This window comes from Oncorhynchus masou, chromosome 23 (genome assembly GCF_036934945.1).
Source record: "Oncorhynchus masou masou isolate Uvic2021 chromosome 23, UVic_Omas_1.1, whole genome shotgun sequence".
In the NCBI taxonomy this organism is placed as follows: Eukaryota; Metazoa; Chordata; class Actinopteri; order Salmoniformes; family Salmonidae; genus Oncorhynchus; species Oncorhynchus masou.
In genome coordinates this window covers 38164249-38178869 of record NC_088234.1, presented here as the reverse complement: position 1 = coordinate 38178869, position 14621 = coordinate 38164249, and the positions used below count along the sequence as shown (strand labels likewise).

At 39.7% G+C, this 14621-nt stretch overlaps 1 protein-coding gene across 2 annotated transcripts in view; it reads left to right on the top strand.

Moving 5' to 3' along the window:
- Nucleotides 1–14621, top strand: part of LOC135510795 (adenosine kinase-like) — a 45873-nt gene that overhangs the window by 11062 nt on the left and 20190 nt on the right. Inside the window, exons 1-2 of one of the 2 annotated variants that reach the window (XM_064932015.1) lie at nt 10306–10452; nt 11934–12008. In XM_064932015.1, coding sequence (XP_064788087.1) covers nt 10439–10452; nt 11934–12008 — 89 coding nt within the window. In that variant the 5' untranslated portion in view covers nt 10306–10438. Of the gene's footprint in view, nt 1–10305; nt 10453–11933; nt 12009–14621 lie in introns of those variants that run through there. The other variant, XM_064932013.1, reaches the window with a different exon arrangement.

The window sequence follows — 14621 nt, the reverse complement described above, 5'->3', positions numbered from 1 at the left end:
TCCACAAATTAACTTAACAAGGTACACCTGTAAATTGAAATGCATTCCAGGTGACTACCTCATGAACCTGGTTGAGAGAATGCCAGGAGTTCAAAGCTATTATCAAGGAAAAGGGTTGCTACTTTGAAGAATCTCAAATATAAAATATATTTTGAATTGTTTTAACACTTTTTGGGGGGGTTTCTACCATGATTCCATATGTGTTATTTTATATTTTTGATGTCTTCACTACAATGTAGACAATTGTAAAAACTATAGAAAAACACTTGAATGAGTAGGTCTGCCCAAACTTTTGACTGGTACTGTATATGTCTTGGGATAACAAATAGGCATAATAGCCTATATGGCTTCTACTATAAAGTGGCACAATTCAGGCTATAACAATGCAATCTAGGCCCGCTGTTTTCAAATCAACGACAGACTGACATGGGGTCCAGCAAAATAAAATGAGTGATGCTTGTATATGCTAGCTCTATATTAACAAAATGTTAAGTCTTTTTAGCATTGATTTAATCAGGCTTAGCCTATATTTATATCCTTTATTTATTGCTTATATCCTAGCCAGATACAGCAATAAACTGAAATCACTAGCCAGGTTTCCATCCAACCTTTTTATTTGAGTAAAGTGTCTGATACATTTTTTTATGGAAGGCCTGTTGGACAAATTTGCTAATTTGTCTGGGAAACTTTCCAAATGTCGACAAAACGAAATAGGCTAGACAAGGTGTGATCTTTTTGTGTATGTCAAATTAATTATGCGAGAAATGGCTGTGGAAATACCATTTTATGCTCAAACATTGATATAATAGCCATCATATTAAAGTAATCTTGGAGTCATGCGGTATATTGTCTTAGCCTAGGCAACTGATAGTGGATGCTAGGATTGATGTGCCCAGCCGTTAATACACTCCTGTCCCCCGTGGGCCAGCTCGTACATAAAGCATCCACCATTCAGGCTGCAAAGGCAGATTTTCTGACAATTTAGGATGTTGTGCAACATCCTAAGTTGTCTGAAAATGTTGGAGGAAAATTGTGTTTTATTAAGATGGTACACACGTTATTGAGTATCATAATTGTGGAGAATGAGCGGAGGGGGTTGCGCTGTTATTCAAAAACATTTCCCAATGTTGACAGGTCTGCTATTTGTATGTTAAAATGCATCTGTGTAGGCTACATTTTGTTGTTGGTGACCATGCATGCAGAAAACACTATTTTAAGCTACAACTGAAAGGTAATTACACATTCCTTATATTAAGCAAACCAGATGTCAAAATTAACGGATAGTCAGGGGCACACTCCAACACATAATTTACAAACTAAGCATTTGTGTTTGGTGAGTCCGCCAGATCAGAGGCAGTAGGGTTGATAAGTGTGTGAATTGGACCATTTTCCTGTCCTGCTAAGCATTCCAAATGTAAAGAGTACTTTTGGTTGTCTCAAAATGTATGGAGTAAAAAATACATTCTTTCAATCAACTGTCTCATATGCATTATGAATGTAACAATTAGATCTGCCATTCACAATACTGTATGCACAATAGGATGAGGATATTAAGTTGAGTAAGATGGGTGACTGAAGCTTACCCAAATGATTTTCCTTTCTCTCCCAAGCACCTGCACTTCTTTGAGAAGAAATGGAAGCTCCACAAAACATTGTTAGATATAGTCATTTTAAAACTAGGGAACACATTGTATTTTGGAGAAACAAACTAATGAATCAAATATAAAAGTAGTGTGTCAGGCTACAATAATATTTTAGGAAATTCTATTTATACCACAGCGTTGTTGAATACTCGTTTCTGATTGGCGAGAAGGGCGTTTTAGAATGGACATTAAAACATTGCACTCAGGTCCAACGAGGAAATAACTTTGCTTAGCTTTGATTTGTTATTGCAGACTTTATAAAAAATAAAAAATAATTTTTGGGGGACCATCTGATGATTACCAAACATGGTGAGTGATGAACACTAATTTATCTTGTCCCTACTGCTGCAGTCATGACACGTGGCACTATGCTGTCAATTTTATTTGTCACATGCGCCGAGTACAATAGGTGTAGACATTACCGTGAAATGCTTATTTCCAAGCTCTTAACCAACAATGCAGTTTTAAGAAAATAGGAAACCTAAAGTATCACAATAAAATAACAATAATGAGGGACCAGGTGTTTTCAGCAACATGTGTTTTGTTTTTGTGATATTGGCAGGTTTGCATGCAACAAACTATTTAGCTAGCTTCTAGCCTAGTGTTAGATCTTCTCATAATTAACAGTCAGTGTTGACGAGTTTCCTGACATGAAGGCAAACTTTTCTAGCTACGCCAGACAAAATTGGGCAGTATCAGCTCATTGTTATGGATGTATCATAGTGAATGTCAATAGAAAACAGCTACTTGGCTGTTATTCTGGCTGCAGAAGTCTTGACTGTGTTAGCCATAGCTAGTTGGCTGGCTAGCTAGCTAGGAAACAATGGATAGGAATGTTGCTTCCGAGCATGGCAACGGAACATAAAAACGAACAACTGGGTCAGCTCCATAAATATTGAACAAATCGAACAGACTGGGTCGCGTTTCTAGCAACCAAAATATGAGAATGTATGATTTAGTTTATATAAATATCAATAACAACAAAATGTGCTTTGTATTGTTTTCTTTGGCAACTGTGGTATAAACGGCTTAAATGCAACGGAATAAACTTTGCTGTTATTCTTGTTGCAGAGGCAGTGCCTGTGTAGTCGTAGCAAGTTGGCTAGCTAGCAGCAAGTAAGGGATAAGATGGCAACGGAACTTGAAGAACGAACAACTGGGTCACGTCTGTAAATATCGAACTAATCAAACAAACGATTGGGTTGCGTCTCTAGCAACCAAAAGACGAAAAAGTATGAATTATCTTACAAAAATAAACATCAACGAAAATAATTATTTCTACCAGTGAATGTGTGCTTTCATATTGTTTTCTTTGGCAACTGTGACATAAGTGGGATAAACGCCTCCGTTCTGTACATGACCTTGGAAAATTAACTCTGCAAAGGGACTCGGCTCCAAGGTAATGTACACAACTTCGGCGTTTTGTCCCTTACTTATCCACCATAGTGATTCAAGATGAAGTGCTACATGTGCCTGACTTGGCTACTCTTATACAATTCTAAATAGCCAAAATAGCTACTAAAAACAATTTGTAAAAAGGCATATCTCATCAATACATTTTCATCATGTTATTCTCAACATATCCCTACGCTCTGTGTGAACATTCATTGGAGTCCGCTCTGTTGCCAAGACAGGCTAACTTGACTGGAACTAACATTAGGCGGTGTTAGCTTCTATGCTAACAGAGTTTTATAAATTTAATTCAACAATGAAAATGTCATCAAAATATAACAGTATCATTCAACTCTGCTTAACTTGGTGTTTCATATCATATGCTTTATAACTTGCTCACTGTGAAGATACGGATTAAAATAATTTGTTTATCTGGTGCTTCTCTCCAGTTTCAGTTGGCTCTCTCATTCAACTGACTCGCTAGCGCGAAAGCCACTGTAGAGCGAGAGCACGTGATCCAACCACTAGAGCACATGGCTCCGTCTGCGTGCAGAAACAAGCACACCCCTTGACCACAGATGGAACAATGAGACAGATATTTCACCGGATGTATGAATCTGGTTGGCGTTTACACTGATGAGTGGAAGCCCAGTGGCCAGCAGTAGGGAAGAAGATGGAGCGAGATGGATTTTAGCCAACATTCTGCAAATATTCTCATCAATGAAACATTTGATCTCCATACAGTTTTCTGTTTCCAAACTATAATCTGTAAATGAGTGGTCTGCGTTTTTGTAGACTTTACCCTTTGCCAAAATCTTTAAAAATGGTGTTTAGAAGGAGTGCAAGAGTGAATTGAGTTATTGCACACGTGCTCTTCAGAGTAGGTGTTCCCTAAAGGAAATATATAAATAAATGCTAAAACATGCGCCTAGGATCTCACTAGCTCGTGCTTGGCTCTGCCCACTATGATTTATTTACTCCCATTCGAAATGACAGGCTCTGGTCCATATTGGGTTAGTTATACAAATATTTGCCTTGACTATACATGATTGCAGAATGCAAAATATTAGGCTACCATATCTCACATTCTCCCACATTTCTTGTTGGCATACAGGGAACCCAAACAGGTGCAAAAAAAAATGTTGCCTTTGATGTTACAAAATAGGACCAACAATAGTAGCCTAATGCCTCTGACTTTATCAGAAACGTGCACATGGTGGTATATTTATTTAACTAGGCACGTCAGTTGAAAACATTATTATTTACAATGACGGCCTACCAAAAATATAAACGTATCATTATAATACCATCCAACCTATTTTGACCTTGGTGGACTTGTTTATTTAATGCTTTATACTGCCATTGTACCATGGTACCATCTTTATTAATTGTGCGTTACCATCTTTTTTTGCGCCACTTTATCATAATTCTGAGGTACCATAGTAGAATGTATGGTGCTTAAAACCATGGTATTTCCATGATCCACATCTTTGAAGAATAATAGTACTGCCATGCACTGAAACAATACCATGGTATTGCATCATTTAAACCATGATATTATTTAGGTGCATGGCAGTACCATCATACCTCAAAGCTAAAACCATGGTACATTTCCATTATTCAGATCTATACCATGGTATAAATAATGCAATACCATGGTAATATTTGAGTTGTGCAAATAGCATAGGACCTAGCTATCTGAGATTGTTAAATATATGTCAACTACATGTTAAACATGAGAATGATTTTGTATTTTGGTGCTATTTATAAAAACATGTAATATATGTTTGTGTAAATTTCAATTTATGAATATCCTGACATGTTGACTGATGTCGCCTACTTGAATAGTTACACATGCTGTATTGAAGTCATCTAAATTGAATATGTACAGTGCCTTGCGAAAGTATTCGGCCCCCTTGAACTTTGCGACCTTTTGCCACATTTCAGGCTTCAAACATAAAGATATAAAACTGTATTTTTTTGTGAAGAATCAACAACAAGTGGGACACAATCATGAAGTGGAACGACATTTATTGGATATTTCAAACTTTTTTAACAAATCAAAAACTGAAAAATTGGGCGTGCAAAAGTTTGAAATATCCAATAAATGTCGTTCCACTTAATGATTGTGTCCCACTTGTTGTTGATTCTTCACAAAAAAATACAGTTTTATATCTTTATGTTTGAAGCCTGAAATGTGGCAAAAGGTCGCAAAGTTCAAGGGGGCCGAATACTTTCGCAAGGCACTGTATACACCACCAGCTACCTACCATTAGCCACACTCCTTATTTGAGTACATTTAAAAAAAATATTTGCGTAACTTAAATTCTACATAAGTCAAAGTGTGGAATAGCTCTTCAATCCATTCAGTTGGAGTTGAGACATATTGAGACATGGGCACTTTTCTGCAATTTTATTTAATTAACATTGATTTTAAACGTGGATGCTCTGAAATAAGCAGAACAAGGCAAACAAGCTGAACTTCAAATAAGACAATGAACAGCAATGTTCTTCACTGAAAAAAGCACAATAATAATATGCATGCAAGCGTTCATAAGCAGCTGGAAGAAATACTAAAAACTAGAATACTATCAAAACTCACTATAGGAATACTATAGATACTATATTTTGATTAATGATAGTACTATACAAGTATAACAGAGAACATCGGACAGGAAATCCTATAGAAACCCTATAGGAAATCCTTTATGAATATTATAGAGGGTGAGAACTTATAGGAAACTATAGTGCCCCCACTATAGGGTACTATAGAAATCCTATAATATCCTATAGGAATACTGTAGTTATTTTACACAAGGGGTCATTCAAGTTCGCAGGCACCTAGTGCTGTTGTTTAGTTAGCAGTGTTTCTGTAGCACATGGGATGGAGTTAGCAAAAGAAATGCACTGGATCGATGCAAATAATCATGATATCATTCTGCCAGGTAGGCATGGGGTACTTTTGTAGCCAGTTAACATTTTTTGGGAAAGCCTTTCCATCTACCAGAAGACTGTTAGGCCTATCATTAGCACCGCTATATTTTTCCAGGTCTTTTGCTTCATATTATGAGGCATGTCTTGCCTTGCTTCAAAGTAGCCTATTGCCAAAATCCCGCCTTTGAAACTTGCAAGCAATTATTTTATAAAGACTCTCATATCGTTCTCCTGTTCTATTGGTTTTCTTTCAACTTTGTTTAATTATCTAGCAGCCAAAGGCTTTATCCTAGTCATATTAGCAACCCATGATAGTTGATCCATCTTTAGATCTCCCCTCTCTAAGCTTCAAACAGATATTTCCATTTCTGTGAAACTGCTTGTATGTGCTGTGTGCATTTTAGGCGTTTTCCCGTAAATAGCATTTTAGAACATTCCTGCATAGGCCGACCACTATGTGGACATTGTAGTGCCTAAAATGTCAAGAAATAAAAGTTAAACATTTTAAGCTAAACATTTTGATCTATTCCATCAACCTTATTAATTGATACAGCATATAGCCACTACACTACTTTGATACAAATTGTGGGGATTAAGAAGTGAGTAGGCCTATACACAATACCCACTAAGAAATTTGTGGATATACAGTGCATTCGGAAAGAATTCAGACCCTTTGACTTTTTCCACATTTTGTTATGTTACAGCCTTATTTTAAAATTGATTAGTTTTTTCCCCCTTATCAATCTACACACAATACCCCCTATATTACAAAGCAAAAACAGGTTTAGACATTTTTGCAGATTTATTAAAAATAAATCAATTACATTTACAGACCCTTTGCTCAGTACTTTGTTGAAGCATCTTTGGCAGCGATTACAGCCTCAAGTCTTCTTGGGTATGACGCTACAAGCTTTGGCACACCTGTATTTGTAGAGTTTCTCCCATTCTTCTCTACAGATCATCAAGCTCTGTCAGGTTGGATGGGGAGAGTCTCTGCACAGCTACTTTCAGATCTCTCCAGAGATGTTCGATTGGGTTTAAGTCCGGCTTCTGGCTGGACCACTCAAGGACATTCAGAGACTTGTCCCGAAGCCACTCCTGCATTGTCTTGGCTGTGTGCTTAGTGTCGTTGTCCTGTTAGAAGATTAACCTTCGCCCCAGTCTGATGGAGCAGGTTTTCATCAAGGATCTCTCTCTGTACTTTGCTTCATTCATTTTACCCTCAATCCTGACTAGTCTCTGTCCCTGCCGCTGAAAAACATCTCCACAGCATGATGCTGCCACCACCATTCTTCACTGTAGGGATAGTGCCAGGTTTCCTCCAGACATGGCGCTTGGCATTCAGGCCAAAGAGTTCAATATCGGTTTCGTCAGCCCACAGAATCTTGTTTCTCATGGTCTGAGAGTCCTTTAGGTGCCTTTTGGCAAACTCCAAGCGGCTGTTGTGCCTTTTTAATGAGTGGCGGCGCCAGTCTGTCCACTCTATCATAAAGCCCTGATTGGTGGAGTGCTGGAGAGATGGTTGTCCTTCTGGAAGGTTCTCCCATCTCCACAGAGGAGCTCTGACAGAGTGACCATTGGGGTTTTGGTCAACTCCCTGACCAAAGCCTTTCACCCCGATTACTCAGTTTGGCTGGGCGGCCAGCTTGAGGAAGAGTCTTGGTGGTTCCAAACTTCTTCCATTTAAGATTGATGGAGACCACTGTGTTCTTGGGGACCTTCAATGCTGCAGACATTTGTTGATACCCTTCCCCAGATCTGTGCCTCGACACAATCATGTCTCTTAGCTCTACAGACAATTCCTCCGACCTCGTGGCTTGGTTTTTGCTCTGACATGCACTGTCAACTGTGGGACCTTATATAGACAGGTGTGTGCCTTTCCAAATCATGTCCAATCAATTTAATTTACCACAGGTGGACTCCAATCAAGTTGTAGAAACATCTCAAGGATGATCAATGGAAACGGGATGCACCTGAGCTCAATTTCAAGTCTCATAGCAAAGGGTCTGAATACTTATGTAAATAAATAAGGTATTTCTGTTTTTGCTTTGTCTTGGGGTATTCTGTGTAAATTGATGGAAAAAAATATTCAATCCATTTTAGAATAACACTAACGTAACAATGTGTAATAAGTCAAGGGGTCTGAATACTTTCCGAATGCACTGTACTTGCGTATAGGCCTACCCTCCACTGCACCACTGACATTATATATAGGTGAGGTCGCAGTGTGTTCCAATGAATAAAGCCTGCTCTGTGTGCTTACCGTTGGTGCAGATTTAAGAGTAAATCATTGTCCACAGACACTGAATGCAATAGTCCTGCGTCCCATTGTGACATAGCTACACTCCATCGGCGGGGGACACAGCCTGAACACACGCATCCCCACAATTCCTAACCAATGCATCTTCTATTAATTTGAATGTGTTGACAGTTGGAGAAATTACTTGAGCTGTGCTGAAAATCAAAGTATGAAAGCCAACTGACCAATAGTCTAGAACACTGCTGTACATGCATATTTTGGACTCTGATAAACTCTTTACACTTCCGCTCCACTATAAAATGCTGACCACACCGCTCGCGTTGCAAAATAAATGTGCACATGTTATTCAATCATTGCACCCACATTGCTAGCACGCGACTCAATAGAATTTGGTTCTATTTGTGACGCTCGTCCGGCCTCTCACATTACATTTACATTACATTTAAGTCATTTAGCAGACGCTCTTATCCAGTGCGACTTCACCTCATTGGTTTTTAGAAGCATATACCCACATGGGTGATTGAAAGATTAATTTAAGACCACACCGGTTGGTTGTAGTAATGCTGTAAAGTTGGTTGCAAACTGCCATATAAAGTCCAAAGAAGAAAAAGAAGCTTGAAGGAAGGAGGAGAGATGAGGAGAAACTAATTTGGTTTACTGTTTTAATCTGTGTATTGTCAGAGTAGAGGACCTTGTGCATTTCAGGTAAAATAACCCAATGTTTATATACCAGGACAAATTAGCTAGCGACAGCAAGCTAGCTAGCTAAATTGCCATACATGTTTACTGCTTTTTGACCTGTCCCCAAACTAATATAATTGGTTGAGTTTGTTTTGATATTTCAACCTGCGTGTCCTGGTCGCTTCTGGTGTGGGTGAACAAAATCAACTTGCAGGTGATGGTAGTTTGGTCAGCATGTAAGCTGTTCCTTGAAGTTCTACCTGCAACACAGAGTGTGTTGTTTTGGGAGAGGAGCAGGGGGAAGAGCATCTTTATTATATTTTCCCCTACTGTACTGTACTAAATTAATCTGTGTAGGTACAGTAGATTTGGTCCAGTTTTCTGCAAGTACTTATTAAATTGTTGCGCGTGGTTGTACTAAATTATCCTCTAATTGCACAAGTTGCATTTGTTTACATTGTGAACCTAGCTAGTCAATGTAGCTAGCTAGTAGTAGTAGTAGCTTCTTGAATTCAGAAATCTTAGTAATATAACCAGTGGTGTATGCAACCAAAATCAATTTAAGTTCTCATTATTTCAATTCACAAGATGGAATGGGAAAATGTATGGAGTAAAAAGTATTATTTTCTTAAGGTATGCATAATAGTAAAAAAAATATGAAACCCCTCCAAAATAACGACTAAAGTACTTTACAATACTGCTAAATGTCCATGAATGTTTCTACCTGTCCCCAAATTAATGTAGTTTGTGTGGATGGACAAAATCAACATGCGCACGCGCGTGGCCGGTGAAGTTCTCTGCGTTCATAGTAGGTTAGGGGTCAGGGGTAGGGGCTCAATACACTGTCACCAAAGTATCGGTCTGTCTGTGACTCAAAGTCCTTGAAGCACCGACGAAACTAATGTTTAGTCTGAGGCAGACTAGCGCTTTCCTCGGCATAATTTCAATGTCACTCGTGTCACGGGGAACTACCCACTCCGCTAGCACGTCGTCTAGGCTCGCTAACGTCAGCTAATTATAATTTACAGAATGTATTTTCTGAGTTGCTCTAATAACGATTTGAACGTTATTTAGTAAATGTAAGCATGCCTCTCGCGTGTTCACAATTTAATCATTGCATCATTATTATGCGCTATTTTCTAAAGACTTGTACATCTCCCTCTAATTTAGTTAGCTATTCTGATACATGGTGTGTTTCCATCGTGAAAGTGTCTGAATATGATCTCTGCACATTTTGTCACACACATTACGCTCTAATAATGAACGCCCGGGAGACGAAATAGTGAAGCTCGCCAATCACAGATCCAGACAGCAGTACTTTGTCACTCCCTCTTCTCGCGTAGCCTATCAGACCAGGTCGAAAGGAGGGTTCAGGCTTTCAGAAAAAAAATCGATTCAAGCGATTCATCAAGAGAGATTTTAAACCCGAGGTTTTGGACGGAGAGTCCTTTTTGGCTGGTTTGTCTGAGGCGGCCAACAGGTCTGTTACACAGAGTGAAACTGTTACTGAGACAAAAAGACGCACACCATGCCAGCAGCACGGTAAGGACACTAGACTAGGGAGAGGACCTGATGTGCATTGTGTTATATAGTCTGTAAAGTACATGGTTCAATGCTGAGGTGTTGGGTCTATCTATACAGTGGATGGTAGGATGCTGAAATGATGGTGTAGCTGGTCTGCTGGTAGGGAAATTGGCTCACCACTCTGTAATCTTAAGCAAGCAGATGGAGAGCTTGTTCAGTAGGAACCTGTGTGTATTAAGGGTGGGGTGTCAATGAAACACAGATTATTTTATTAAGAACGGGCCAACTCCCTAGAGGCCTATTAACATAGTGTATTAATGAAAACTATATATAATAAGTTACATTTTATTAAAGTGTCACTGCACACTGATACAATTTGAGAATACAAAATACAGAGTTTTTTTTAAACTACATTGTGGACCAGTTTTGAGACACTAAAAAAACATCATAATCAAACATGGTACATATTTCCTTTGGCGTCATAATACATTTAATCCTCTATAGTGTATATATTAGTATCAGTTATTATACATTATATCATTTATAAACATGTATGCAAAACAATTAAGTACAGTAGATGAAAGGACATTTAGGCACTTATAAAGAAATGATTCTGTTGGAGGATAAAGTAGCAGGCTTAGGCGCAGGAATTTACATTATTGTTACCTGATACATTTTCACACTTCTACAAGGCTGTGCAGAAAGCAAACGGTTGAAACGAGGAGGGAATAACCTGAACTTGTCCATCAAGAAACACTTATTTTCGTTTTGCTACAGTGTGCAGTGTGCACTAATGAATACACCCCAGGTGTACAGTAGCGGAGAGTTCAAGGTTTACCCTGACCCTGCACAGCCTGTCCTCGTTTTTATTTTTCTTAAGGTTGAATATTATACCCAAGGTATGTGTGTGTGAACTGAAGCCTGATTTAATATGCTTATCACTCTGGCACTGTGTCCCTCAGTGGTGTCAGTCTTTTGACCCGTAGCTGAAACTCCCTGACACTCTCCCACACACAAACACAGGCAGGCAGGTTTGTTTGTTTAGTCTTCTGTTTTACCATTGGGTCTCAGAGGGGGAGGAGAGGTGGGTAAGGAGAGATGTTGGTTTAGAAACATGTTTGGGATAACGCTCGTCACAAGACTCTACAACTGTTACAAAATAAACCTTTGTGTTCAACTCATCCCTGGAAGACACACACACTGCTATCCTCCTGATTGTGCCTTTTCGTGAAATATGTCATGTGATGATGCATGAATGAATATAGGGCTTCTATCACATCTGTGTTAACACCATCTGTGTTCACAGTCCATATTCTCACCTATTGACGTGAGACGGTTTAGGCCTACCTATAATTCTGCCGTTGCGTGAATGGTACACTTATGGACGGTCAATGGAACGCATAGACTGTTATTCCACCATATGCATATGACATTATCCTATGGTTTGTAACAATACAAAACTAATGTTGTGACTGATAATAATTGTGTGTGTTTTACAGCCCTAATTCTCTGTTCGGGATGGGGAATCCCCTGCTGGACATCTCAGCTGTCGTGGACAAGGACTTCCTGGAGAAGTGAGTCACTGGGGAAGGGGCGTAGGTGGCTTTCACACCTAGTTCGTTAGGATTTTTGTTTAGTTTTTTTACTCTGGTGCGTTTACCCCCCATGTTTGGTTCATTTGAACAGGTGTGAACACCATCTGGACTCTGATGTGCACTACACATGTGCACAGTTAGTTAAGATAGTATGTACATGTAGGTAGAGTTATTAAAGTGACTATACATAGATGACAAAAGAGACCTGCAGTGGTGTAAAGAGGGGGGGGGTGGCATTGCAAATAGTTTGGGTAGCCATTTGACTAGATGCTAGATGTTCAGGAGTCTTATGGCTTGGGGGTAGAAGCAGTTTTGAAGCCTCTTGGACCTAGACTTGGCGCTCTGGTACCGCTTGCCTTGCGGTAGCATAGATGACAGTCTTACTAGGGTGGCTGGAGTCTTTGACAATTTTTAGGGCCTTCCTCTGACACTGTGTGGTATAGAGGTCCTGGATGGCAGGAAGCTTGGCCCCAGTGATATACTGGGTCATTCGCACTACCCTCTGTAGTGCCTTGCGGTCGGAGGCCGAGCAGTTACCATACCAGGCAGAATGCTCTTGATGGTGCAGCTGTTGAACCTTTTGAGGATCTGAGGACCATGCCAAATCTTCTCAGTCTCCTGAAGAGGAATAGGTTTTGTCGTGCCATCTTCACGGCTGTCTTGGTGTGCTTGGACCATGTTAGTTTGTTGGTGATGTGGACACCAAGGAACTTGAAGCTCTCAACCTGCTCCACTGCAGCCCCGTCAATGCTCGGCCCTCTTTCCTGTCGTCCACAATCATCTCCTTTTTCTTGATCACGTTGAGGGAGAGGTTGTTGTCCTGGCACCACACGGCCAGGTCTCTGACCTCCTCCCTATAGGCTGTCTCGTCGTTTTCGGTGATCAGGCCTACTGTTGTGTCATCTGGAAATGTTAATGATGGTGTTGGAGTCGTGCCTGGCCATGCAGTCATAAGTGAACAGGGAGTACAGGAAGGGACTGCACACGCACCCCTGATGGGCCCCTGTTGAGGATCAGTGTGGCGGATGTGTTGTTACCTACCGTTACCACCTGTGGGCGGCCCGTTAGGAAGTCCAGGATCCAGTTGCAGAGGGAGGTGTTTAGTCCCAGGGTCCTTAGCTTATTGATGATCTTTGAGGGCACTATGGTGTTGAACGCTGAGCTTGGTTGAAATTGGTTGTTGATCATGGTTAGAGAACTGTTTTCAATATTTTTCCATAGATTTTCAAGCAGACTTAAGTTAAAGCTCCCGGGTGGCGCAGCGGTCTAAGGCACTATCTCAGTGCAAGAGGCGTCACTTCAGTCCCTGGTTCGAATCCAGTCTATCACATCCGGCTGTGATTGGGAGTCCCATAGGGCGGTGCACAATTGGCCCAGCATCGTCCAGGTTTAGCCGGGGTTGGCCGTCATTGTAAATTAAAAATGTGTTCTTAACTGACTAGTTAAATAAAATAAAAATACAATTAAAAAAACTAACTCAGCCACTCTGGAACATTCACTGTCTTCTTGGTAAGCAATTCCAGTGTAGATTTGGTCTTGTATTTTAGGTTATTGTCCAGTTTCCTTCCTCTCTGGCAACTGAGTTAGGAAAGACACCTGTATTTTGTAGTGACTGGGTGTAATGATACACCATCCAAAGTGTAATAACTTCACCATGCTCAAAGGGATATTCAATGTATGATTTTTCTATTTTTACCATCTACCAATAGGTTCCCTTATTTGTGAGGAATTGGAAAACCTCCCGGTTCTTTGTGGTTTAATCTGTTTTTGAAATTCACTGCTCAACTGAAGGACCTTAAAATGATCTGTATGTGTGGATTACAGTGATGAGGCAGCCATTTAAAAAATCACATTAAACACTTATTGCACACAGTGAGTCCATGCAACTTATGTGACTCCTGAACGTATTTAGGCTTGCATAACAAAGGGGTTGAATACTTATTGACTCAAGACATTTCAGCTTTTCATTTTTTTATTAAGTTGTAGAGAAACAATTAAGGTTTAGAGAAAAATGTAGAGAAACATCTCTCCACTTCCAGTGACAAAACATTTTATTTAATCAATTTTAAGTTCAGGCTGTAACGTAACAAAATGTGGAAAAAAGTTCAAGGGGTGTGAGTACCTTCTCAAAAGTACTGTATAACACACTTTTCAATGTAAATTTGGTAGGATCAACCAAAAAGTTGTTTATTGCAGCTTTTAACCAATATATGTCAAAATAAATCATTAAGATCCAATAATAAAAACAAAAACTTCAACTGAACATCAATAATCAAGAAAGTGCCTGCCCTGCAACAAAATGCTGAGTGATACAGCTTATTTAAGCAATAAGGCCCGAGGGGGTACGGTATATGGTCAATATACCACGGCTAAGGGCTGTTCTTAAGCACGATGCAACGCAGAGTGCCTGGATACAACACTTAGCTGTTGTAAGCTTTTTAGCTGTTCATGAATAAACGTTTTTGGAAGTGATCCATGCTAAAGGAGCTCCTTAAACCTGACTTTGACCTCAGATGGATTAGACCCCTTCTTCTTTAAGGTTGCTGCCCCTATCATCGCAAAGCCTATCTCCAACTGTTTTAACCTGTCTCT